The sequence below is a fragment of the Crocodylus porosus genome, unplaced genomic scaffold, assembly GCF_001723895.1.
Source record: "Crocodylus porosus isolate Cpor-Errol unplaced genomic scaffold, CroPor_comp1, whole genome shotgun sequence".
Classification (NCBI taxonomy): domain Eukaryota; kingdom Metazoa; phylum Chordata; order Crocodylia; family Crocodylidae; genus Crocodylus; species Crocodylus porosus.
In genome coordinates this window covers 25,619,531-25,644,737 of record NW_017728951.1, presented here as the reverse complement: position 1 = coordinate 25,644,737, position 25,207 = coordinate 25,619,531, and the positions used below count along the sequence as shown (strand labels likewise).

General features: G+C 45.9%; 1 protein-coding gene across 7 annotated transcripts in view; it reads right to left on the bottom strand.

Moving 5' to 3' along the window:
• Window positions 1-25,207, bottom strand: part of BTRC (beta-transducin repeat containing E3 ubiquitin protein ligase) — a 140,517-nt gene that overhangs the window by 83,439 nt on the left and 31,871 nt on the right. For 3 of the 7 annotated variants that reach the window (XM_019555896.1, XM_019555890.1, XM_019555889.1), the window contains 2 exons: window positions 21,789-21,896; window positions 3-80 (listed from right to left, as the gene is read on the bottom strand). The exons of 2 other annotated variants lie outside the window; for them this stretch is intronic. In XM_019555896.1, the coding sequence (XP_019411441.1) occupies window positions 3-80; window positions 21,789-21,896 (186 nt within the window). The remainder of the gene's footprint in view (window positions 1-2; window positions 81-21,788; window positions 21,897-25,207) is intronic. 2 more of the 7 variants (XM_019555893.1, XM_019555891.1) reach the window with 2 other exon arrangements.

Here is a 25,207-nt window from a genome sequence, read left to right as displayed (position 1 = left end):
ACCTGTCTAAGTGAATTCTTCTCTGGAATGATCTTCCTAGGGGGCTCGTCATTACTACAGTCTTCTCTCTCAGAGGAATTCTGTGAAAGAAAGTAAGCTTTAATTCAGTTCTTATCCCATGTATGATTCTGTGGGAGGAAAGGGAACGGAGTATTGCAGCTACTCAAGCTGGGTTATTCTATGCATGCATGCACCTGAGGCTAACTTGTACTTGTAAGCCAAATGGCTTGTTGTGGCTGAGAACATTTTTCCTGCTTGATGCAACATTGCACCATTTAGCCGACAGAGTGGAGAAGTCTGGTTGCTCTGGCCTTTTTCCGAGGTAATCCGTACCAGGCCACTGTTGGCAGTGGGATGCCAGAAGTGGTGAACTGAAGGCCTGATGTGGTACAGCAACATCTGTTTCTGAATTCCCTGCAATAGCAGGTGTTCAACAAATCCTTTTTTTCTTTAAAAGAAACAAAAGATTGCTAATAAAATGCAATCCCGCCTTATATTACGACACTCAACAGTAGGCTGAATGTTAATGGATCGTGTGGAGTCCAGTGGCCAGCCAAAGCTCTACTTCCGTGGGCATGCCTTTACAGTTTGGTGAATCGGGTCATCAGAAATTTTGTGAGTGCTAGACCCATCACTGATGCATCTCCCCCTCTCTCCAGAAGCAAATGACTGGGATCCTCTAGTGTTAAACACCACTGCCACCAGTAGGGAAGATGAGACAGAAAGGAAAGAAAAGGAGGGGTTATGGTGTCTCCAGAGAATGCTCCTGACTGGGGTTCAGAAAACCCGCCAAGAGACTTCTGCCCTGCTCACCCTGAAACCACAAACACTTGCCATAGAGCGGTGCTCGATAGCTTTTCAAAGGACATGACCTGCCTTCAGCACGCGTTCAGTTAACAATGACTGGGGTGGGAGGCGTATTCCCCACGTTGGCCATACAAGCGATGCTAGAACACAGGGATCCATCCACTCGTTCTGTTTCCATAGTGTGGACAGGCTTGGGATATTCTGCCCTGCTTAAATATTTGTTTGGGGGTGTTGTACAAGGGGGCAGAGGTGATGCAGACGGGATAAGGAAAGGATTCGATGATAGAGGCTGCACCCGCACTCAGCCCGGACTCCCAGAACTCCTCTCCTCATGTACTCCTGGCAAACTAGATGCTTCAAAAAGCTCACACCTCAGTGATGAACTTCAGGGCTGCATCTGCAGGGAAAGGAGGAGCTGGTACCCTACAAGCAGAGAGCAGTGTGAACAGCGGGGAAGCCCTCAGCAGAGCAGATGCCTGCTGCAGGTGCAATTTGGATCCAGGCAGCTCAAAGGTTGGTGGCTTTGTTGAAGGGGAAGAAGAGATCACCAAGGAGGCAAGGCAAGTGCACACGCAGTCTTCTAAGAAAGGGAAGACAAAGGAAAAAAAAACACAACCAAAAAAACCTCTCGGGATGGCATAAATCATTCCCAGGGATTCCAGGTAAATCAAGGTTTGCAAGCCAACTAGCAAGTTTACAAGATGAAGAACGCACAAGGCACTATGACATCTGGGATGCTGAAGCCAGGGTTTTGTAATGGAAATCAATCATAAACAGGCCTGATAAATTGCTAGAAGAGGCGAGGCTTTGAAAGTTTTCATGCAAGGCTTCAGCTAGGAGTAAGTCATATGAAATCTGGCTCAGACAGAGCGGTGAAAACCCAGGTGAAAACCCTATGCGTGCAAAAAAAGGAAAAAAAGGAAGCAGAGGCGTGCAGGCTGCTTTTCTGCACCTGTCAGTACAGTTTAGCAAGCCATTAATGCAGGAATACTGGGGGCGGGGGAAGGTGGGGGAGATTAAAGAGAAACGACTCTGCAATAATGGTGAGGTATTTTTAGGAAGCTCTTTCTTAAACTATTTTAACATGAATTTTTTAATGTTCAATTTCCTCCTCATAGCAAACTTCAAAAATCATCCCCCCCCAGTCATTCTTTAAAGAAAAATCTCGCCACTTTTTTGCCTCTCCAACCACCATCCAGCATCTCCCATGACTTAAAGCATCAAAAGCCAAGAAACACAGCGGTGAAAGTGCATCGTCCGCCCGTATTTTGAAATTCCTTCTCATCTCCACGCAGCAAGTTTTCCCCGTTTTGTGAAGCTGAACATCTCATGTTAAAGGCAAGCAGAGGACCCTTTTGCATTCATTATCTTTATAGGTGGCAAGGCTAAGAGGTTGGCTGAACAAAGACCAGACAAAGACTGCCAAGTGCATATGGTGGCTCACAGCTTGGCGCCCCACCATCCCACGGCACCAACGCAGCAGCTCCAATCGCAGACTATTAAAGAGGAGCGCTGTTCGTGCACTTTTGCCGGCGAGGAAGTTCCGCTTGGTGAAGACGGAATGACTGGAAAGCGTGATCACGCTCAAGAAACAAAGCACAGATGTTAAGAACTCCCCCTCATTTCTCAGGGACAGGGAAAGCATCAACCCAGGTGCACTATGAGCCTCCGAATACTTCAGAAGTAACTGTATCTGCTTCAGAGTCATTCAGCCTTTGGTGTCAAAGGTAGACTTGCTGTACCAGATGTCAGGAAAAGGACAGCTACCTGCATTTCCTCTTGCTAAGCAATTCAATGCGACCCCCCCCGCCCAGATCTTTTGGAGCATCAGTCTGAGCTTTGCTTCAGCATGACATGAGAGATGCCTGGAGCCAGGGAGGGAGGAAGACAAAAGGGGAACTGCTCTGGGCACCCTCTAGCGGCTATCAAAATACGCTCTGCGGCACAGCTCTAGAACGGAGCGTCTGGTGGCTGGATATTAAGCTGGGGCGTATTAGAAATACTGGCAGGCAAAGTTCTTTGGGTAGATGTGATATCTTTTATTAGACCAACTAAATAGAAATACTGATGGCTCGCAGCGACTGCGGCTGATGCAGGCACTAGACATCTATTAGGGTGGAGGGGCGAGGAGAGACTGCAGGCCAAACCCCTGCACCACCTCTCTTGCAAATGGGGCAAATTCTGGGATTTCATCGCCACTTCTTGGGAAACTAAAACCAGCGCAAGAGATGGTCTGTTCTTCTTATCTTCTACAGGCATAGCAAAGAATTGCACACTTTCCTCTAAAGCTCACAGAGGAAGCTCAGGGCTCTCCTGAGAGATTCAGACTGCCACGTTCATAGGTAGGATGCAGAGAGGCTACTGGATCTACACAAGGTCGCACAATGTCAGTGGAACGGAAGGCAGACACCCCGACTCCTGAACCCACTTGAACCTTTAAGCATCCTCCTTCACCTTCCCGTCAGAGGCTGACGCAAAGCTGTCTTTCCTTCTGTAGTTCATCTACCCTAAAATGGGAGCTGTCTGCTATAGGGGGCTCCTTTTCAACTTCATCTGGATTCAGCCTGTAGCTACCAGGATGTAATTCCATGGCACATTGTATCTCAGTGACCACCACAATTTTTTATTTTTTTACTAACATCCAGCCCCTGCCACATGGAATACACTGTGTTATACCACAAACCGGGACCTGCCGGAAAAGTCTCGGACGCGTGATGGCAAGCACTATGCTCTGTATAGAGCTTACCCAAGCAAGTGTGGGTGCACGGATAAGTCAGGGGCTACCCACTGGACAGAGTTGGTGGAAGTCCCAACAGCGGAGGTTGTCTCTGGTGCCGCGCTGCCCAGCACCAATTATAAACCAGTACAGACACAGCCCTTTTTCAAACGTGGGAGGTGGGGGAGCACCGTGCGTCTATGCAAGGAGCACGACTATTTTTTATGCTTTCAAATTCTTAATCCTGTTTGGAGCTGTCAGTAGGGGTTAATGGAAGCCTTGGATAGGAGAATTCCAATCTGGTTGGCAGATGGATAGGTTGGTTATAGCTGCATAACTATGTCTTGCCTGCAGGCACAATTCAGAACACTGTTAAAGCAATATAAAGTCTCTGTCAAGCTGAACCATTTGGATCAGTAGCAAGGAGAAATAATAATAAAAAAGAAGAGTTCATTTCTGGGCCTTGCGCATTTATGCTAGTATGCAGAAACTGATTAATTGTCATCGTGTGCTGGTCTGCTATACCTCCGATTTCTACTTCTGGAGTAGATTTTGCATGCTAATATAATCATTCTCCCTCTTGAGACATTAGCAAATAATCAAATGAAAAACAGGATCATAATTTACTGAGATTCGGGCAATTCTCTATGCAAATTTGACTTGTTATTGCTGCTGCCTCGTTAATCTGAATGCCTTTGACAAACTCCTTTGATTTATGAACTCATGACAACTCCAATGTGTATATATTTTGCTAGATTGACATTATCATTAAGAGTGGGTGGACTGAGCTCACATGAATGGCTGATTTTATTCGCTGGTGTCTGCTGCTCAACAGCTGAGCATCTCCTTCTCACAAAGCCCCTAAGCGCCAGGCTCTTCCCATCTACCCATCCATTCATCATCTCGATGTTAATTGGCCCAGGCTTTAAGCAAATTTTCAACACGATTTAAAGGCACGATGACACTGATTACTGACCCTCTGCCATACGGTGCCTATTGATTAACCTGACAGAGATGATGAGCTTAAGGGAAACTAGGTGTGCGTGGACCTCAGGGGGAAAAAATATTTTGTTTATGCAGGCAAAACACTTGTCACTCTCCCAAAGGCCAGAACTTGTGCCGCACTGGCCTTTCAAACCAACTACTGCTTTAACACCTGCATCCAATACAGGCAGCACTTGCCTGCCTTGGAAAAAATATTATAAATTTGTTGTCATGTGCAGCCTGGACTTTAATAGAGCTCCCCCATATCCAGGTCATTTCCAACCAATTAAGGCTCATCCTAGGCAATATAAGGTAGAGCAGCATGAGTTTTTACTTATCAGTGTGGAAGGAAGGAAGTCCCCTCCAGGTATCTCAGCCCCACAAGCTACAGAGGAATGGGAGTGGTGTCCAAGCTGAGATGAGCCCAAGCACAACTTCGATTTCAGATGTCGCTACCCAGGTATTTGCGTAGTGCCTTTCCACCGATAATGCATTTCTGACGTTAGCAGCAACATCTCCTGAAGCACGGTGCTGATCCGGCCTTGCTTCGAACCTGCAGATGCACTAAGGGACCAGCCATTCTTCCCACATATCGAAGCAGGAGGTCAGAGTTTCTGACTCCCTGCAGAGGTGACCAAAGAGGTGTGCCCTCCATTGAACAGTACGTCACCCCCCCGGTGCAGTGTGGGGAAGACTGGAGGAGCCAAGAGGCAGCAGTTTAAGCGTCTCAGCAATCTGTCTGCAGACTGATATCATGAAGCAGAAGGCCCGTTTACCCATCCAGCCGCAGGTTAAATGTGCCAGCCAGCATGCAGCACTCTCTTCCATCTCAGGCCAGAGGCCTGCCAAGAGACGAGAAGTTTTATTTGTCCCATCCAGCTTTTGGTGGTCCCAAGATGCCAGAAAGCAGAATTTCCCCCGGTCTGGGTCAGGCCGTGGGCAACGGCAGAGGAGAGTGGAAAGGATGGAAAAAGCACCCTGAATTATTCTGTGCCTCTCTCAGCCAGAACATGGTTTAAAGGGGGAGGGGGAAGAGAAGAATAAATGCCATTCTAGCGCCGGAGTACAGTGAAGGCCCAACATTCCCTTTCCAATAACCTTTGTAAGTGATAGATGAGTCCAAGAGCACCGTTATCGTTATGGGACTGCCGGCATCCTGATTTTATAAATGCAGTCTGTCACTTTATAAATATCTCAGCCATTTCAAACAGTGCTAGGATGAAACCTGGCATAGCCCGTGTCAGCATGAAAGCAATATTTTAGTTAAAAATTATGGGCTCCGAGTCCATTTTAACCATTTCAAGGCAACCTCTTTCCTCCTCGCTGAGAGAGGCAATACCTTCCGATTCCTGCTATTTGAGTAGTCATTGCACTATCCAACACCTATCTTTGAGGTGGACTGGGATGGTTGGAGAAAAACAAGTGTGAAAAAGGCAGGTTTGAAAGCAATACTCAAGATGCTCGGTAGATAAAACAAAAGCGACAGCTGTAACGCGCAGGGAGACTCACGACAATGAAAGGCGGAAGGGCGGACGTCCGCCCCAACGTTGTTTGGCACCTGCAGCTCTGAGCATTAGCTGCAACGAGAGGTTTGGAAAGATGGCCATCAATCGCAGCATCGAGGCGCAAGGGGAGACTTCAGCATGGGCTGAAGGATGAGACCATTTCCGAGCTCCTGCAAGTCCCAGGCTAACTGGTATTTTTGCAAAGGGTTTGTGTTGGATCATGGACATGAAGGGAAAAAAGGGTAGAGAAGGGGGCAGAGGGATTTGATGCCTTTTCTAATCAGTGATACAGGGGATCACAAACAGGTGAGGGTAGCATTTCTAATCGCTGGGTGCGCGTACACACCCAGTACTTTAGTTAATGTGCATTAAATCTAGTATCTCCATTGTGAGGTACTAAGAAAATGCACATTAGCTTATCTTAACGTGCATTAACTAAAGAGCACTTTTTTAGTGACACTTTAATAAGCATTAAACTATGCTAATGCATATTAAAGTGCATGTATAGACGTTCCCACTGAACACTTCTCAGATCTATGAGCCCGCAGGAGGAGGTGACGGCACGTCCTTGGATCGCAGGCCCGCAGCACAAACAAGAACCCAGATCAGATGAGTGAAACTTCCTGGATTTTATTTTTAAAGGGTCTGTGCAGTGCCTAGCACAGCGGGGTCATATCCAGGGCTACAGGGCCAGACAGAAGCAACCACGTTTCCCAATAATTCTTAAAACTGGAGGTTTAAGCAAGTTTACGATTAAGGGTGGGACAGTGTATGTGTGCGCATGCACACATGAGATCATGTATATGCAAATATATTAAATTTCAACCTGCAACTGCCTTAATACATGCCACACCTCCAAAATGAGGAGATCTCCTGGAATTTAATACAGCCCTAACACCTTGCACACAGCAAAGGAGATTCTCTGTGTTTTCCTCTCTTTGTAACAAAGCCAATAAAGTCAGAGCAGAACGTGTGTCTACCCTGAACACTGCGATGTAGCAGCAGAACTTTGGAAAATTAAGACAAATTTTCATACTAAGCTGGTTCTTTTCATTCATCAGTTATTAATTTACTACAAAGATTAAGGTAAAGTGGAGGGAAGTCTTAACGTTACCGGGGGAATAGCGAATTCAATTTAATACTTATGTCTTTAAAAGCTGGTACAAACATTAATCAAAGATATGATGAATAAACAGATATTTCCAACAGTATAAAGTTGTGGCTTTTGCATCAGAACAAACCGGAAGCCAGGTGGTGGAAATGCTCCATGCAGGGGAATTTCAAAAAAGCTAGCTCCGCTTAACTAGGAATTTCTCAGAAGAGAACAAGTGAAAATATGGCTAATGAGAACAGCCTTTCCCCATTCTCCGGGAAGCAGCCCTGCTTAACACTTCTGTTCTATGAATTCAAGAGAGTCAACAGTGGTAAATTTGTTTTTAATATTCAAGCTTTCAAGCCTCACAAGCTAGTTGGCCGATGGCCCTTTATATTCCAATTTTTGTCGGTGCCTTATTTACACAATCCAGAGAGCCTTTGAATACGATTTCACGTGGATTAAGGGGAGAACATTTGCTTCTGCTAATCAGGACATCTGGTTATTTTTGTAACTCTCAGACATCTGCATTAGGCAGTGCTACTTCCCCATTCCTCATAACAGGGCTTGAGCGACAGAAAGCCTGAGGACTCGGGTTGCATTTTATTTGCGTGTGCTTGCATGCATAGGGATATGTGTGTGTGCATGCACACATGTGACTGTTTTGGCATTTCTCTCCTAAATAACAAAGTCAATCTCCACCTTTGCAGGAACTGTGCAATGTTGCAGTCCACGGGCACGTCTACACATGCGCTTTAATGCGCTCTAGCCTATTTTAATGCATATTAAAGTGTCACAAAATACCGTGCTCTTTAGCTAATGCGCATTCAAATAGGCTAATGCATCTTCTTCTCATACCCCACAACGGCGATACTAGATTTAATGCGCATTACCTAATGTGCATTAATGAACGTGTAGATGTGCCCCACGTTTTGCGCTTCAGCTATCTGGCAGCACCTCCATTTTTCCAGGGATCTGAAACACCTATATTCCCAAGTGTACAGAGGACAATTGACTAAATACACCCTAGCAACTACACTGGGTAAACTGCTGAGCATCAGACAATGGTAGTCAGTGAAGACAGGCCCTGGGAGTAGTCCTGAACCACGCGATCTGCCTGTACTTGTGTCCATCTCCCTCCCGGGCTTCATGCCACCCCTTCAAACTACTTTTTCCAGTCTCTGAGACAACCTTAACAATTCCTCTGATCTTTCAAACACTTGTTCCATCTCCCACCACCAACTGCAGTGTAAGTTAATTCACCCTTAAGAATAGGAAATGTTGAGACACGCAAACCATGGAGGCAAACTGGGATGGAACAGAAACACTTCAAAAGGGAAGAAAGTCATCCAGCTTTGTTCCTTGCTGGTTCACTTTGCCGCATTCCTTCATTTGAGGAACACAAAAATTCATTTTTAACACTTCACTTCAGCATGCAGAAATACCAAGTTTAGGATTAGTCCCCTTCATTTCGCTTGCGTTTTGGGACAAACCAAAGCTTTTATCTGTGCTGATATATCCTAGAACCAGCTGTTTTCTTGATTTTTTCCCACATATGGAGAAAAAAATAGCACCAAGTCAGCTATTACAGGTTGTGAACATAAGCTAACATCCCAAAGAATTGTCAAAAACATATTTCTAGTACTAACAAGAGTTAGCAAGAGCCAACAGGTCTGGGGAGAGGTTTTTTTAAACTTTTTATTTATTAAAATTCTCTAGATACAGATTAACTTTCTTTGCTCAATATTTATTATGGCTTCATCTGCTTGGGAACTGAAAGCACTCTGATAAATGGACTGCAAGGTTGGCTAGTTTCTCTGTAGAATCCACGTCCTTTTGTGAAGTGCTATTTTCCATCTCTTTTCAGCGATCCCTCTCAGGGAGGCATGCTCCAAGCCCACTACCAAACCCCTTACCCACCCCCTCCCCTGCCTTCACTCTTTTAACCTCCTTGGGCTTCGTTTCCCCACTTCCAGCTTTCCCCACCACTACAGCCCACCCGTCTCCTCTCCAGATCCTCTGGCTGGCTTCCTATCTCCAAACCTTAACACGTACTTCTTCACCTCAAAGGCTTTATCATTCCAGCCCTTCTCCACGCTCTGCCCATGCTTCTTCTTCCTATTCTTTGCTGTTTGCTCTTACTGACCCCTCGAACCAAAGGGATCTGCCTAGTCACCGAATAAGCTAATGCACAGAACTGCTCGACTCTACCCACAGGGCCATGCTCCTTCCTGAACACAGGAAGCACTGCTTTACTACGCTAAACGCACGGGTTTTTCCCCTACTGCTACCCAGACAGCAATTGGCTCTATTTGATATGATTAATGGAAGGGACGTCAACTATCCTTTGGCTCTAGGTCAGACTTTGCTAACTTCTAATACATCATGTATTCATGTCCGTGCACAATCAAGGACAAACTCATTACGAGCCGGCAAGGATGCACGTGTGTAAATGCTCCCCAATCTTTTATCAAAGGCAGCAGGCAAACTCTCCTCCCCTCCCTCCTTCCCCGCCCCCCGGTCTAATAAAAGAATAGAAAATGAGGGTGCTGAACTAGGGTTGGAGTACGTAACATCTGGCTAGGCAGTACCACTGCCTCTTAACAATAGCTGCCACACAAAACCCCTAGGTTGTTCTGATTGTCTGGCTCAACACAATACGAACGAGATAATGAAACAACCCCTAAAACGCTTTAAATTACCCTTATCATTAGATTCTGCTTAAAAAAGAAAAGAAAAAAGAAACCCAGCAGGATTTTTTGAAGCGGGTGGGGGGCTTCAAAGAGGTGACTGCCTATCTTGCTCCCCCCCGGACTGGAGATGAAGAGTTGCTAGCACGAAGGTGACTATAAAATGAAGTGGGTAATCAAGCAATCAGAGAACGAAGGGTAAAGAGGTGCGTGTCTATAAGAGCTCACATTCAGATACCTCCGGGCTAGTAAAATTTTGTTTCTGTAGGAAATGCTACAGCTCTAGACCATGAGCTCTCGAGCCCCACTCTTCACAGCCTTTTCCTAGGACACAAATGAGTTATTAAACCTACAACATATCTGCTTTAGTTAACTTCTTGGTGGAGAGGGGGCCAGGGAAACAAAATGTACTTAAATGCTGATTTTTTTTTCCAGGCTGAATGCCTTTCATCCAATAAGACATTCAAAGCAGTGACCCAGCAAATGGATTGAAAAAGCAATCTTCCGTCTCAGTGCCACATTATCATTCCTATTCAGTATTCTCGGTGAGATATCTCAATCAGCTGGATGCGTGTGTAAGTGACAGCGCAGCCCATTGCTGGGTTAATTAAACATTTGACTTTAACACCCTCCCCGTCATTAAGCAAATAAAAACAGATAATTCACACTGCACTTCATCCGCGGGGTACACAACACACATGTCAAAATTAAGAGAGTCCAGGGACCCTGGGGGATTCTACTCGGGAGGTAATCAGTTTAAATCTTATCTGGTTTATCAATTATTCTATTGATTAAAGCAGGGAGATTATACAAAACTCCTTTTTGCCACATGGGATAGATGTCAGCAGAGCAGGACAATGGAAAGAGGCTTAAAACTGATTTTAAAAAAATAATACCAATAAAAAAAAAAAGCCCAAAAGGCAGACGGACAGACAGACTGCTGGTGCTGGCTGTAAAAAACAGATTTATACATTGGAAGCTCAATAAGGTTTCTAGGGGTCTACACAAAAGACTCTGCCTGGGCACAGATATGCACTATACAGAGGCCAGTCCAAAAGTGACACTAGGATGCCGTCAAGCAAGGAAGATTTTGCAGTCTTACATGTAGCTCCTACCTGCCCTGTGCATGATGAACCCACGTGGGTGGGAAGGACACCTCTGGCCCCTGATGTCTTCTGTAGAAACCTCTATCTAGCCATTAAGTCAAACGTTAATGATCATATTACTAAAAGCCCACTTACACGGAGGCCTTAGTGGTGCTGGGAGCTGCTATAGCCATGGCATACTAAGTTTCCCCAGACCACGTGATCCTACACCAGTCCTTAGGCAACTTCCTGTAGGAGGCATAACACCTCCTCCTACTCCCATCCTTTGTTCCCCCTCCAAGTGGACAACGCACCACGCACCACTGCCCCTTCACTCTGTTCCTGCCCCGGTTCTCTGGGCCAAGTACTGAAAATCTGACCTCTGTCTCCTTTCCTCATTCTGTTTTTCTGCTCGCTTTGTTGCACCGCATCGATACTGCAATGGCAAACTCTCCGATGCAAGGACCTTGGTGTACTGCATATGGGAAGATGTCCGCTGCGGTCTTCGGTGCGAGTCTTCAAAACAAGCAGTTGGCCGCAGTAGGAGTCAGTCTTGCTGTTAGATGAAGACCCATTTTTGGAAAATTTCTTGTGGTCACAGCTCCACTGCTATTGGCAATGGTTAGACCACTCAAGTAGACCATCTGTGGGTCTTTTCAACTGCGAGGTCATCTAGATCTGCTTGGAAGAGGGTTGCATGGTTAAAACACTAGGTTACCCAAATGCGCCTACATGCGCAATGGTAGGAAATTTGAAGGAAGGAAGTTTAGCAGAGACAATGCCTGTGGTGTGTTCTTGCCCCTCACCTTCAGGAACAGATTACATGCCATTCTGTAGTGGCACTGCAAGCGCATTCAACCACACTTTAGCTTCTTTGCTTCATCTATCCCCTTTCTTCTTTGGAAGCAGGCTAGCAAAGTGGCATTAGCATGCTGTATTTTACTCTCACCACTAGAAATACTGAGGGTGCTATTTGTAATTGTATTCTTTTAAGAGGTTTGTTCTCTGCAGCTGTTTTCTGCTTGCAGTGTATTTTGTGTAATCAGCACATCATCATAAATACATTGGCTGTTCCCCCGAGGGGAGCTGTCACTGTTTAATTTACAGAACAACCTGGCCAATGTGAATTCTAACACTACAGCACTATGGCAAGAAGTTACCACACTCTGAAAAACAGGTTTCTATGAATTTTTATATCAAGAGCTGGTCCCAGGACAATTTAGGTCCTAGAAATAGATTGTTTTAAAGAGCACTCTGTACACTGTATGGAATGGAGGCTCTTCCACTAACAGCTTCTTAAAGCTGCGCCGAGCCTACTCCTACACCACGTAAAGACAGCTCAGCAAAGCCGCCTACAATCCCTGGCCCTGGCAGCAAGAGGTGCTGCTAGCAGGGGTTTTCACACCGCAAATTTTTTATTAAAAACAATCCGAACTATCAAGGTGTTGTTTTTTGTAGCATTTGACAATGGACTGTGTTGTGAGCATAGCATGGGCTAGCATGCATCACCTACTTCACCGAATCAAGAGTCATGGAGAAGTCAGGTTGGAAAGGACCTCCATGGGTCATCTAGTTCAGAGGTTCCCCAACTTGTCCTTATTGCGTATCCGCTTGCATATTTACCAGCTGTCTGAGCACCCCTAGCAGTATATGTTTTATGTTTTAACCCCTCCCTTAAATGCTAATTATTATTAGAATGAAAATTAAATTTGCCATTATACAATTTCTCCCATGTAAGGGTACACATGCCAGTTTGGGATGCCCTGTTCTAGTCCAACCCCTTGCCTGAGGCAGGATCATCCCATGCAAATCCATTGTCTAACCTCCTGGCAAAACTACAGTCAACCCCAAGACAACACAAGACATAATCCCTGAGCCTACCACAGAGTAGGAATCATAGAAAATTTGGGTTAGAAGGGATCCCAGGAGGTCATCTAGTTCAGCCCCCAGATCCAAACAGGACCATCTAAGCAAGCAGCCCATGGTATCCAACGTCCTGCTTCTGTAAAACATAGTTAACATATTCTGCAAGGCTTAATTAATCCAAATGCTAAGGGAATGCAAATCATTCAAGAAGCAACTGCAGAAATCAAAAGTGTTTGCAGGTTTCTTGGCTTCTTTTTTGGCTGGACTCGAGTGTTTCATGGTCAGGTTTTTTGGGAGGTGGCTGTGTATCTGGAGACACATGCCACAGGCTCTGTTCTACAAAGCTGTGTGCATATGGCTAGCTGTTGACCGAGGTGCGTAGGGATGCCGTCACCGAACATTTGACAACAGTGCCAAATGACACTGGCAAATGTTTAAAAAATAAATATGCACCCCAATTGCAACATTTGGGCAGCGGCATTCTGCCTGCAATGAATTACTTGAATGCTTGATTGGCAATGCCTCCTGGAAACAGTTTGCTGGATTATTTGGAAGAGAACCCAAGAAGGCTGACCACTGGAGACTGCTCTAAAGGAAAGCGACTACAAATGTGAATAAAGGAGACAGACTTCCAGCGATGGCACTGGCTAACATGTCTCCTCCAAAAAAATCTTTACATCAAAATATCAGTCTACCAAATTTTTTGACTTGCTTTATACTGCTCTTTGAAAGGAAGGCCCATTGCAGATCCTCATAGAGAGGCAGAAGGTGAATAGATGCCATAGAAAATGACCAGGTTGCTTGTTCCCTCTGACACGTAGTTTAGTTTTAGTCATATTATGCAGCATCGTAATAAATTACTTCATTATGTTCTGCAAAGCCATCAAGTCTTAACAATGAGCCCTCACTATAGCACAGCCTCTGCTATTAGACTAGAGAAAGATCAGTCAGCAATATTACACTGGAAATTAGTGAGGACCTACTGCAAACGGCATCTAACTCTCTAAAGCCCACAGAATGGAGCATTCGATTATTTACGCACATAAAATGGGAAATGGCCGTACACTGCAGGACATAACTTCTCAATAGAAGAGTAATTCTCAAAAACCAGGACTTAATGAGTCTCTCTCTGACCTCTTGATTTTTTAGGATTTGGCAAGCACATTTAAATGGCCTGTGTGCCTAGTTAAAGCCCTGCTTTGCAACAGGCCTGCTCCTGTTCTGTTCTCTGAAATGTGTTTGCATTTCAACTTCCCTGGAATTATGTACGCATGATATCAGTTTTACAGGAATCGCTGAGTTGTGACTAACATCGACTTAAAAGGCCGGATGATAAAGATTTATTGCACATCTGAGTGCTTCACAACTTTCCCAGGTTCATGGTAAAATTACATCCTTTAACTCTTTGCCGGTTCAGCAGAGATTTGTAGAACCTGATCTCGTGCAACCGGCTACGTTTGAAGCACTTTCCATGGAGTTGTTCAAACACAAAATTACAGCCAAGCCCAGTGATTTATAATCGGCTGGCGCAGTGCTACCTTCAAGAGGGAGAGGGAGAGAGGCAGATATTAACATTTAACGGGAGGCGCTGGTGTTGTATGCTTAATCACACTCTTCCGGTTATGAGGCATTAGAGTTGCCTCTAAAGATAAAGCAGAAAGACGAATGTGAGATCTGGGCTCATGCATTTGGAAATTCACCCGTGTATTTGCATTTAAAAATTATATTTAAAAGCTTTCTTTAAAAAAAAAAAAAAAAAAAAAAAAAAGAGGAGGGAAAAAAACCCTGCTTACTAGAAATTCAGGTGAACATGCCAAACTTTCTTCTTGCCATTATTTAAAGCTTTGAAAAATGGCCTGGGACCATCTGAATTAAGCGAGATGAGCTTAGCCCTAGGTCATGCCAAGGATTAAAATGTTCTCTCTTCCCAGGAGACCTTGCAGTTCCACAAAAAGCCATTAGATAGCAGCACAGTACGCATGATCCGCAACGGTTCCCATTACCTCCTCCATCCCAAAGGCTTCCGCTCCACACATTGCAACACGCGCATACACATTTCTCTCCCTCTCACACGCATATACACATGCGCGTGCGCGCACGCACACGCACACGCTGATTCTAATTCAATTAGTGCAGTCTGCAACTCCAGAAAAGAGTAATTCAATTAGTGCATTGTGGAGCTCTACAATACCTCTTAGCAGATGTTCGCAATCCTCAGGAACCAGAGCTAAATTTAAAAATACCTGTATCCCTTCGGCGTGGTGCTACATATGCCATTTGTCAAAATAGCTTTACACACCTTTCTGACTTCTAACGGGGAGAGGAGAAACCCGCGCTTGCCTGGCATCATTTTTAACCGATCAACCAACCAATGCTGGTAGAACGACAGACCTCACCCCCTCGGCTTACCAGGAAGGGCGCCGGTTGCTATACAGTAACAAGATCATTAGTGCGGAGTTGAAGTCGAGGAAGCTTTCCCGTTACAATGCGCATTTTCATTAGCGATCCCATTTGTTATCTGCAGTGGCAAACAGCTGAGGGGTGTAAGCATTTGCTCCTAGAACAGCTACTGCCTCCCTCGTTTCGGTACTTAGGTCGGAAGACTGATTTGCAAAGCTGGCAAACATCAGATGCCGAAGCAAAGTCAAAAACCCTACTGGCTTCCAGCGCCTGAATTGCAAATCCCCCTCCGGCAGCAGTAACAAAACCCCCAAACCCGCCACCTGGTTCATCTGGGGTCAGGTTTGCAAGGTGGGTCTTTGCAAGCCCACCTGAAATGAAAGAGGACATCCTGCAGTGGAGTTCTGTGGTGGGGCCTGGATCCTGTGATAGGCTCCTCAGTATTGAAAGACCACAGGGCACCAATTAGAGCCGCTAATCAACCAGCCAGGATATCAAGGTCATTGGTTACAGATCAAGAGGTAGATTTTGTACAACCGGGTTGCACGCACTGTACTACAGCACCGCACCCATTTCCCAGAGCCCATCACTGCAGGCACACGGTACAAGCAGATCAAGTGCTCCTCTTGCCCCAGGTACAATTAGACTCCTAAAGTCCAGCTCTGCCCCTCCCAGCTGTGTTTAAACGAGGAAGTTAGCTGGTTAATTGGGTTGCATATCTGTCATCTTCCTGATCCCCTTTCCTGCATGTAACTGGTACCGATTTCCAACCTTCCCAGCGAGACAGTGGGAGGAACGGAAGCAGGCAGAGCAGACCTGAGCATCTCGGTAAGAAACTTTGCTTAAAAAACACAAGTGCCACACCGTGGCAGCTCAATATTTCATAGCCAATACAAGAAATGTGCAACAACACTGCAACTTTAAATCTTTGCCTCCTGTGTCAGTCTCTCTCCCTCTCATTGTAATGCCAAAGGGAACAGCAATCAGAGTGGAGATGTTCAACGTGATAGAGGTCAGGACACCGGTGGATCAACGTACCAGAAACACGACCTTGTTTATTTTTTTCCCCAGTATTATTGTTTACAGGGTGCTTTGCTCATGTACCTTGTGGTTCTTAGCTAAAAGATGAAATTACAGCCCAGGATGAAGCGCTCAGGCACACATCCAATTTGTGTTTCCATCTCAGAAAACAAAAAGCTTCTGAGGCCCTCGGGCTGCCATTCAAACTTGGAGAGGCTGACATTTTTAACAGCATGAACCAGAGACTGGCAGAGGGAATGATCTAATGCATTTCTGACTTGTCAATCAAAGCGCTCACCTCTGCTGTCTTGTAAACAGTTGGGGGCCACCTAACTACATTCATAAACGGGGGAGAGCCTGCTGCTGGCCGGGGGGTGCCGGAGCCACCGACTCTAGCTGTTAGGCATCAAAATTATGATGCAGGTTTCGAATCGCGCTGTAAATAGCCTTCAGACACATTTCGCGGAGCGACTGGGAAAGAACCGGAGCAGGGAATACAAAGCAGGCTTTGGTCAAGTGCAATAATACCTCCATGCTGATGGGATCTTTTGACTGGACGATACGCTTCCCCTCTGATTAGATGCAAAACCGAGCCGTGCTAATAACTGGGCTTTAAGGTGAACTGCCACAAACTTGTGCGTGCAGCACGGTGACTGTGGAGCACGCACAGCTTGCTTTCTCTGGGTCACCTACCTTCGGTCCATCAATAATGCAATTATTACTCTCATTTGGAAACGCACTGTATTCTTCAGCGCTGAAAAAAGTCAACTTCTCAAACAAAATGCATGAATAAACAGGAGGAAGCTCGCTATGAAGTTTATGAAGGAAGCAGAATTTGGGGATGAGCTACTGGCCCCACACCTTCAAAAACCCATTCTTTCAAACTGCATCAACCTTCGTGTTGGTTATCATGGTGCAAGAAATGGCAAACAAGTCAGCTGGAAAGGAAGCCTGCTGCTCTGCTGCCTGGCTGTAACAGGCTGTTGCCTTTGCATGATTTGACTGCCTCATGATGACCCTATCTTTGTCTCCCACCCTCCTCCAAAAAATGGCTTCGGTGCAAAGAGAAGGTGCAATGCAGATCAGTCCAGCCCCCCCCACCCCCCCCAGCCACCAGGCCTGGCAACCTTATAAAAATTGCTCTCATTTACTTCATTTGAAAGATTCTCAGGCTTTGTCCAAGCAAAGCTGTCAGGAGAAGAGAGGCCATGTTCAATTTGAGGAAAACCAAGTAGATCACGGCCACCTCCATAAGCAGAGATGATAGGCCCTGGTGCCTTGCTCATGATCAAGTATTTCATCCAAATGCCTCGATTACAGCAGATTGTAGGAATTTAGAGAGTACTCTGCAAAACCTTTAGAAAAAGGTATATACAAATCTCAACCCTCTCTCGCCTGCCAGGTGACTGCAAACTCAACTACAAGGAAACCAACCCTTGCCTTTGCTCTCCAATGGGCAGTCCCAGGATAATGGTTTGGGGTCTCCACAGAGATGCCCTGGGGAGTCATACAGGAGTGGGGCTGGCAGTGATCTGCAGAGGTCATGTCTAGCCCTGCCTGAGACAGGATCAGCCCTGTGCAAATCAGCCCAGACAACTATCATCTAAACTCTTCATAAGAGTATGCCAAACTCTGTATAAGGGTATGCAACCAAAATCTAAACTCTATATAAGGAGCATTTTGGGGAGCTTCCCAAATTGCATCAGGTGCCTGGTCACAGACCCGGCCCATGGTACCCCACTGCCTGGACCTGATGCAACACTTCACAGTCATAGAAAATGAGGGTGTGATGGGATCTCAGGTCACATCTTGTCCAACCCCCTGTTCACCCCAGGACCAGCCCCAGCCACATCATTGATCCAATCCTATTTGTCTGTTATTTGATAGACCAAAGTTTTGTCTAGCCGGGTCTTAAACACCTCAAAGAATGGAGAGTCCACCACCTTTCTGGGCAATCTGCTCATGTTTCACCACGCTCCTAGTGAGAAAGTCTTTCCTAATATCCAACCTGCGGGGAGGTGAAGGCTGCTATTCAATCCTCCTTGGTCTTCACTTCTCCAGACTAAATCAGCCCAGGTCCCTCAGCCTCCCCTCACCAATCCTGTCCCCCAGCCCCACCACCATTTTCATTGCCCTCCGCTGGACTCTCTCCAGTGTGTCCACATCCTTTCTGTCATGGGGGTGCACAACTGGACACAGGACTCCAGATGTAGCCTCCTCAATGCTGAATAGAGGGGAAGAATTACTGTCCTCTGTCTGCTGGCAACTCTCCTACCGATGCAGCCCAGGATGCCGATTCAGCCTTCTTGGCACCAAGGGTGCACTGCTGGCTCCTATCCATCTTCTTGTCCCCTGTCCCCCCAGGTCCTTTTCTGCAGAGCTGCTGCCCAGTCCACCACAGTGCAGGGGATTTCTCCCTCTTAAGTGCAGGACTTTCCACTTGTCCTTGTCGAACCTCAGATTTCTTTTGGCCCAGTCCTCCAGAGTGTCCAGGTCTCTCTGAGTCCTAGCCCTGCTTGTCGAAGAGTCAAACAACAAAACAAATGGGCAGGAGAACTCTCCCCCGCAAACTTGCTGTGTGACCTCAGGCAATTTCTTGAAACACGCTGCTTCTCTCTCTGCTCATCTGTACACTGGGAACAACAATGCCTCACAAATATTTTGAACTCCACAAATCTTCACCACTAAGAAGGGGGAACCTTATTACTAAATACCTTTTATACAGTTATTTTGGGGAAATATTCAATAGAATAATGTTTGGCATATTCAGCCTTTGGCCTATTTAACTCTTGTAACCTTGAATCTTGTAAACACACAGCATTTTGATAGGATGACTGCTTTTGTACTGAGTTTAATTTTCAGCCATGATGCAAAAGCATTAATACCTACCAGTGTGTACAAAAACTTTCAAGAGATTTGTTTTCACAGAATTCTGCTCACTACAATTTTTATTCTGCAAATATGATTTCTCTGTTGCACTGGAGGATAACACCTGGGAAGACCTGGGATCCTGGCTTGTTCTCCATGGACAATACAGGCTCCAGGAAAGAGTAGGAAATTGGCTCTTTTTTCATTGCTAAAATTTCCTTCTCATTCCTTACCTGCAAACGCTGTCATTCAGCTGCGGGCCTCCCTCAAAGATGACCTGCCTTTCCGTGGTGTAAGCAAAGCACTTGGGGATCTTCTGAGATTTAAAGGCACCGGAGAAATATATGAATCCTAATGTTTATTCCCCCCACCTTATATCTGACCTCCCACTCCAACATCGCAACTGCTGTGATGCCACAAAGGACTGTCAAAGGGAATTAAGGAACTCTATGTTCCTGATTTCCCACGTCCATCCTTGGTAATAAACACACAGAAAAGAGAAACATGGAAGTTATCTGACAGATCAACAGAACTGTCTCTAAATCGACTATTTGCCAACCTTTCCCACGAGGCGTCAGCAGGCTTTTAGCTGACAGGAAGCGCCTGTTTCATCATTTCTGTCTGAGCATCTCAAGGTAAGCATGTAAATAACTAGACAAATTCAGCAGTGACTAAGTGGCCTTCCAGATGGCACCTTCCCTCTTGCCATGAGCAAAGAACATTGATATTCTTCTCCAGTTACTTGAAGCTTGCTAGAGGAAAAAAAAATTAAGTTAATGTGAGAAAATGCTGGGCTTCAAAAGCAGGTCTCCAATGTTACGCTGAAAATTGTGCAGAAAAATTCTTGCTAAGATGATGGCAACAGAAGAGACAGCAGGCAGAGGTGCCGAGGGAAAGATCTCATCAGACCTAAAGAGCTAATAAGGGACAGGGGTCTATTCAAAACCGACTCGGAGACCTATAGCATGAGACATGCTGAGATGAGGAGTACTACGTAAAAGGTAGGCAGGCAAGTTCTTTGGGTAAATGCGGTATCTTTTATTAGACCAACTGAATAGTTGGGGAAATTGGTCTTTGCAAGTTTTCAGGTACAAACACCCTTCTTCTATGGAAAAGGTAGGGCTTTTTTCTTTCTTTCTTTCTTTCTTTTTTTTAAACTGAAACAAGGAAATATAAATGCCATCAAAAATAACAGGAAGTTGGAAGAGAGGAGCGGGTGGGCTAACTGCTTTGCACAAACTATTCTCTAAAACCAGTTTACCATGTTTGAAATTCTTTTATCAGCTGACAGCTCAAAAATGAGGCCCACCTGATTCACTTCAAGTGGGCAAACTACAAGGATGAGTAGGGTGCTAAATCCTGCTCTGCTCCTGAGTTCTCCTCGATAAAAAGTCCTCTCCCCTCCCCTTCTGAAAGCACTGCAAGGAGTCTGCGTAGCCAAGAAGGACTGACAGGACACCTTCCAGAGTCCATCGGTGCTAGTGCTAGGTCAGCTGGAAGGGCTGCTGCTAAATGATGCAAGACACTTAAGCCTCTGCTGGGACTGAGAACATTGCTTCCACAGCACTTCCTCATCCTGCCAGTCCTGGAAGCAGGAAACCAGACCCAAACTAAGACACAAATGTCTTGCATACGACTTTTGGAGAGGCAGAGTGACGCATCAAAAACGTTTCGGGATTTCTGAGAGGTTTGGGGACCATCAAGCTGTGCTGCTGAAAAGCCCTACTGGCCACCACCAACCTGGAGACGCCAGCCCCTCAACTCTAGTGTTGACCCTGAAATAATCCATGCCGCTGTGAACCCTGAGGCTTGAGTTGCAATGTGCTGCCTGAAGGCCCTGGCTTGGGCCGAACCAGTTGTCTGCTTTCTTGGAGTCCAGTGTGAACGTACCACCCATGTGCCCAAGTCTGCACTCCCTTTCCATTTACATCTACACAAAACACAGCAATCTGGAATGGCCTGGGACCTGAAAATCCCATGGTTGCCTATCATCCTTTACCCCATATAAACAGTAACTGAATTTGAATAGGACAGACTGGTTATTTGAGGCCATGCTTGACCACCACTGGCCTGGTAAAACATACTGTAAGATTATAGCGCTGGAAGAGTCATCTAGTCCAGACCCCTGTTCCCTGGGGCTGAACTAGATGACCGTGGCAGCTCAAAGTCTGAATCTGGCAGCCATCAGAGCACAAAGCAAAATACATTTGCTGTTTTGGCTTTTTATTAATTTGTGTGTGTTTTAATTTTCTATAACCAAAGCTCCTGGGTTACTGCTAACAAATCCAATTGAAATATATGAATGCAGGGCATCGGCTCTCTTCATGGCACCGCATCACCCCACCATCATCTTCTTGTGTAAGGAAAATATGGACAGATAAGTTAATGCAGTTGCTGAATACAAGCTGGGATCATAGGCGACGATGCACACTGTTTGCAACGAATGTTTGCTGGATGTCAGCGGTATGCTTTTGGTACACCTGAGGACCAATGGCACAGTTGATGGTATCTGGCCAAGTTTGGCAAAATGATTATATTAAATCAATGTAATGAAAATGCCCTTGGACTGATCCACTCAGAATCTACATGAGATGAGGTTAATTACTGGAGGACTTTTGAATGACGTGAGGTAAGCACACAGTACGAAGCAGAATAAATGGATGTAAGCAAGCAAGAGAGAGCAAGAAGCAGACACACACACACACACACTCACACACACAGAGGAGAGAGAGGAAAAAGAGAGACAGAAAGTACCTGGAAAGCTGTGAGTGCGCCAGTCCCTGGGTTATACAGGCATCGCAGCGAGGGCATGCTGTCCGCCAGGCTGGAGCAGCCCAGCCACAGAGATCTGGGCATAGAGCACTGCAGAGAAAGGACAACTATGAGATGGGACTGTATGAGACAGGATGGCACAGATTACAGGATCTTTCAAGGCTTAGCTGAACGGCAGCAGCAGAACTGCAGCTGGCCTTAAAGGCTGAAACATCCTCAAGAAACACACATCCCTGATCCGTCTGCCCCGCAGGGGAATCTAAAGACGCCAGAGGCAAAAAGGGGAGGGGACGACATGATGGTCCGAGACCGTCAGTCAACATTTTGCATTAGCGTGGGCACGTGTATTGAAGAAACGGACTTCTTTCCAATTAACCGGCCCTCTTTTGTTTCACACGTAGCCACCTAACACGCGTCACAGCGAATGATTCGGCAAGGAAAAAGAATAGCACATCAAGTGCCGGCGGGGAGAGAAAAGGTGCGGCGGGTTTGTTTCCTGCCCCCAGAGAGGGTGGGATAAGGCAAGGAAAGCCAGTAGTTGCCCAGAGGCAGTTTGCAAGAGTTCAGCCTTTCTACTTGTTCTGCTGCTAATTGCAAAGCAGTTAATACAGAAGACTTCACCTTTCCAAACGGATCTCGTGCACCAAAGGGGCCAGAGCACTGAAAGGAGAAAAACAGCAGCAACTGCTCATGGTTGTTCAAAAATGAAAGTACTGACAAGGTTAAAAATATGGCTGTGCTCTGACAGCCAACTTGTTCTTACCCGATTTTTTGATGCTGTAACTGCTACTGGTGGTGAAATGCTGATACATTTTAAATGGGCACCTATTTATGAAAATGGTAGGATGTGACGGATTAGCTACATGAAATCTCAAACCATTATATTCATGTCTGCACCCCCACATCATATTAAGCCTTTTTTAAGTGGTAGGGGGCTGGAAGGAAATTTGAGTGGAAGGGACAGCTGGAATGGCTATGAGATGGCAGCTGAGATTTGGGCCACTTTTTCTGCTGCTTTGGGACGAGTTGCAAGTTGAGCTTTAATTGAATATGCTGGAGTTATGGGGCTAATCATAGAAAATGAGGATGGAAGGGAGCTCAGGAGGTCACATCTAGTCCAACCCCCTGCTCCAAGCAGGGCCAGCCCCAACTACATCATCCCAGCCAAGGCTTTGTCTAGCCAGGTCTTAAAACCCTCCAAGGAAGGAGAGACCATAACCTCTTCAGGTAATCTGTTCCAGTGTTTTATTACCTTCCTAGTGGGAAAGTTTTTCCTAAAATCCAATCTCAACTTCCCTTGCTGCAGCTTGAGCCCATTGCTCCCTGTCCTGTCACCTGCCCCCACTGAGGACAGCCCAGCTCCCTCCTCTTTGCAGCCCTCTGGCAGGGAGTTGAAGGCTGCTATTCAACCCCCTAGGTCTTCTCTTCTCCAGACTAAATCAGCCCAGTTCCCTCGGCCTCTCCTCACCAGTCCTGTCCCCCAGGTCCCAACCATTTTTATTGCCCTCAGCTGGACTCTTTTCAACCTCCCCACATCTTTTCTGTTGTGGGGGACCCACAGCTGGACACAGGACTCTAGATGTGGCCTCCCCAGTGATGAATAGAGGGAAGAATCACTGCCCTCCATCTGCTGGCAACACTCCTCCCAATGCAGCCCAGGATGCTGGTAGCCTTCTTGGCACCAAGGGCAGACTGCTGATTTGTTCATCTTGGAATGGGCAGAAAGAAGATGGCTTTTATCTGGTCCACAATTTGCTACCACTTGGACCAAACTGCCATTAGGCACTGTTAGTCCACGTCACTAGGACACATTGCTCCAGCCGACGCTCCTCCTCCAAAAATAAGTCATATTTGAAAAATTCACCAGAGCACATCATCTACAAACACCTGCATTTGAGGAGTATCTGTTACTGTAATGCAATCTAACCTCCGTTTCATCAACTCTCCTCTTCACGCAAAGTCTCGAATCCGAGAAGTCGACTACTCCTTCAACATTAAACCTCTCCAACCCCACGCCAGGTAGAGAGATTAGCCCTCCTGATAGGCAAGACGAAGTGGGAATGATTGCCAGGGTATTGCAGCAAGCAGCTGAAACCTGAGTCACGCTTCCTCGTCTGCTGCTCTAACCTACCAGACAATGCTTCCCTCCCACACACAAAAGAACTCTAAATCCCAATTATCTTCCCCCAGGCAAAAAACTCTACTTTATAACTATTTATAAAGCTCTTATCACCATAGCAGCCAAGCAACCCTAGTTCAAAAACCAACAGGGGCGTAAGGCATATATTTGTTTAAGCATTTGTCATGTTTTTGATATGCTAATTTAAATCGGTTTAAGCCCGTGTGTTCAGCCGGGTCCCCTATTTACCAGATCCATTTGGTCAAAGCGCTCATAGGAACGAGGAGATTAGCTACGGTGCAAAGGCACTAAAGCAAAGATAAACGGTTCCATCTTGCTCTCCAACCCACTTAGTACAGCTGACGCTGTAAGCTGCCTTGTTAAGTGGAATTAAAAAAAAACTATAAGAAGCCCAGAGCAGAGGAGCCAAGAAGTGGGCATGTTATACAACTATCTAGAGCAGTGGTTTTCAACTTTTTTTCATTTGCCGACCCCTAAAAAGTTTTGAATGGAGGTGCAGACCCCTTTGAACAGTAAGCATGGATATTCACGTCCTGTTGACTGATTCTAGTCCTCTTTCGTGGACCCCTTAGACATGGTCTGTGGACCACAGGTTGAAGACCACTGCTCTAGAGATTTAAACCACACCATTAGAGAGGGGTCTAAGTATCCCACAGAGCCGAAGGCTGCTTAGCCAGCATACCCAACCGTTCAGCTCACTCTGTCTACCTGTATTCTTCTCATGCATTTCCTGGACCAACTATACTTTAACCCTTATTTTTCATAACATGGTACGAGAGGTTCATAGATTCACAGACTGTAAGGGACCTTGCCCGACCATTGGGTCCAGCCCCCTGCGCTAGGCAGGAAGGACAAGTGGGGTCAGGAGACCCAAGATAGTCCTCTACTTCTATGGACATCAGGAACCAAATCCGACCACATGAAGCAGAAAGCAAACAATTCTTCTTGTTGCAAAAGGGGTCCATATTGCACTACCACATATGTTTAGTGGGGGTAGTCCTGCTTTGACTAGACGAGGTCCCTTCCACCCCTCGTTTTCTATGGATTTGAAAAGTCTGGACTCTCTACGTTGTAAAAAAGACACTGAAATCCTACCTTCTCTCCTCTGAAGCTGATGCTATCCAGGGAAGGGGATGTTAGACATCCATTTCATAGAGCCCTGGCAGCTAATCCACATTTACTTACTTACCTATGCAATCTAGTAGGTTAATATCATTTCAAGCCCAAAAGAGAATAGACAATAAAAAATAACTGGTTCCTC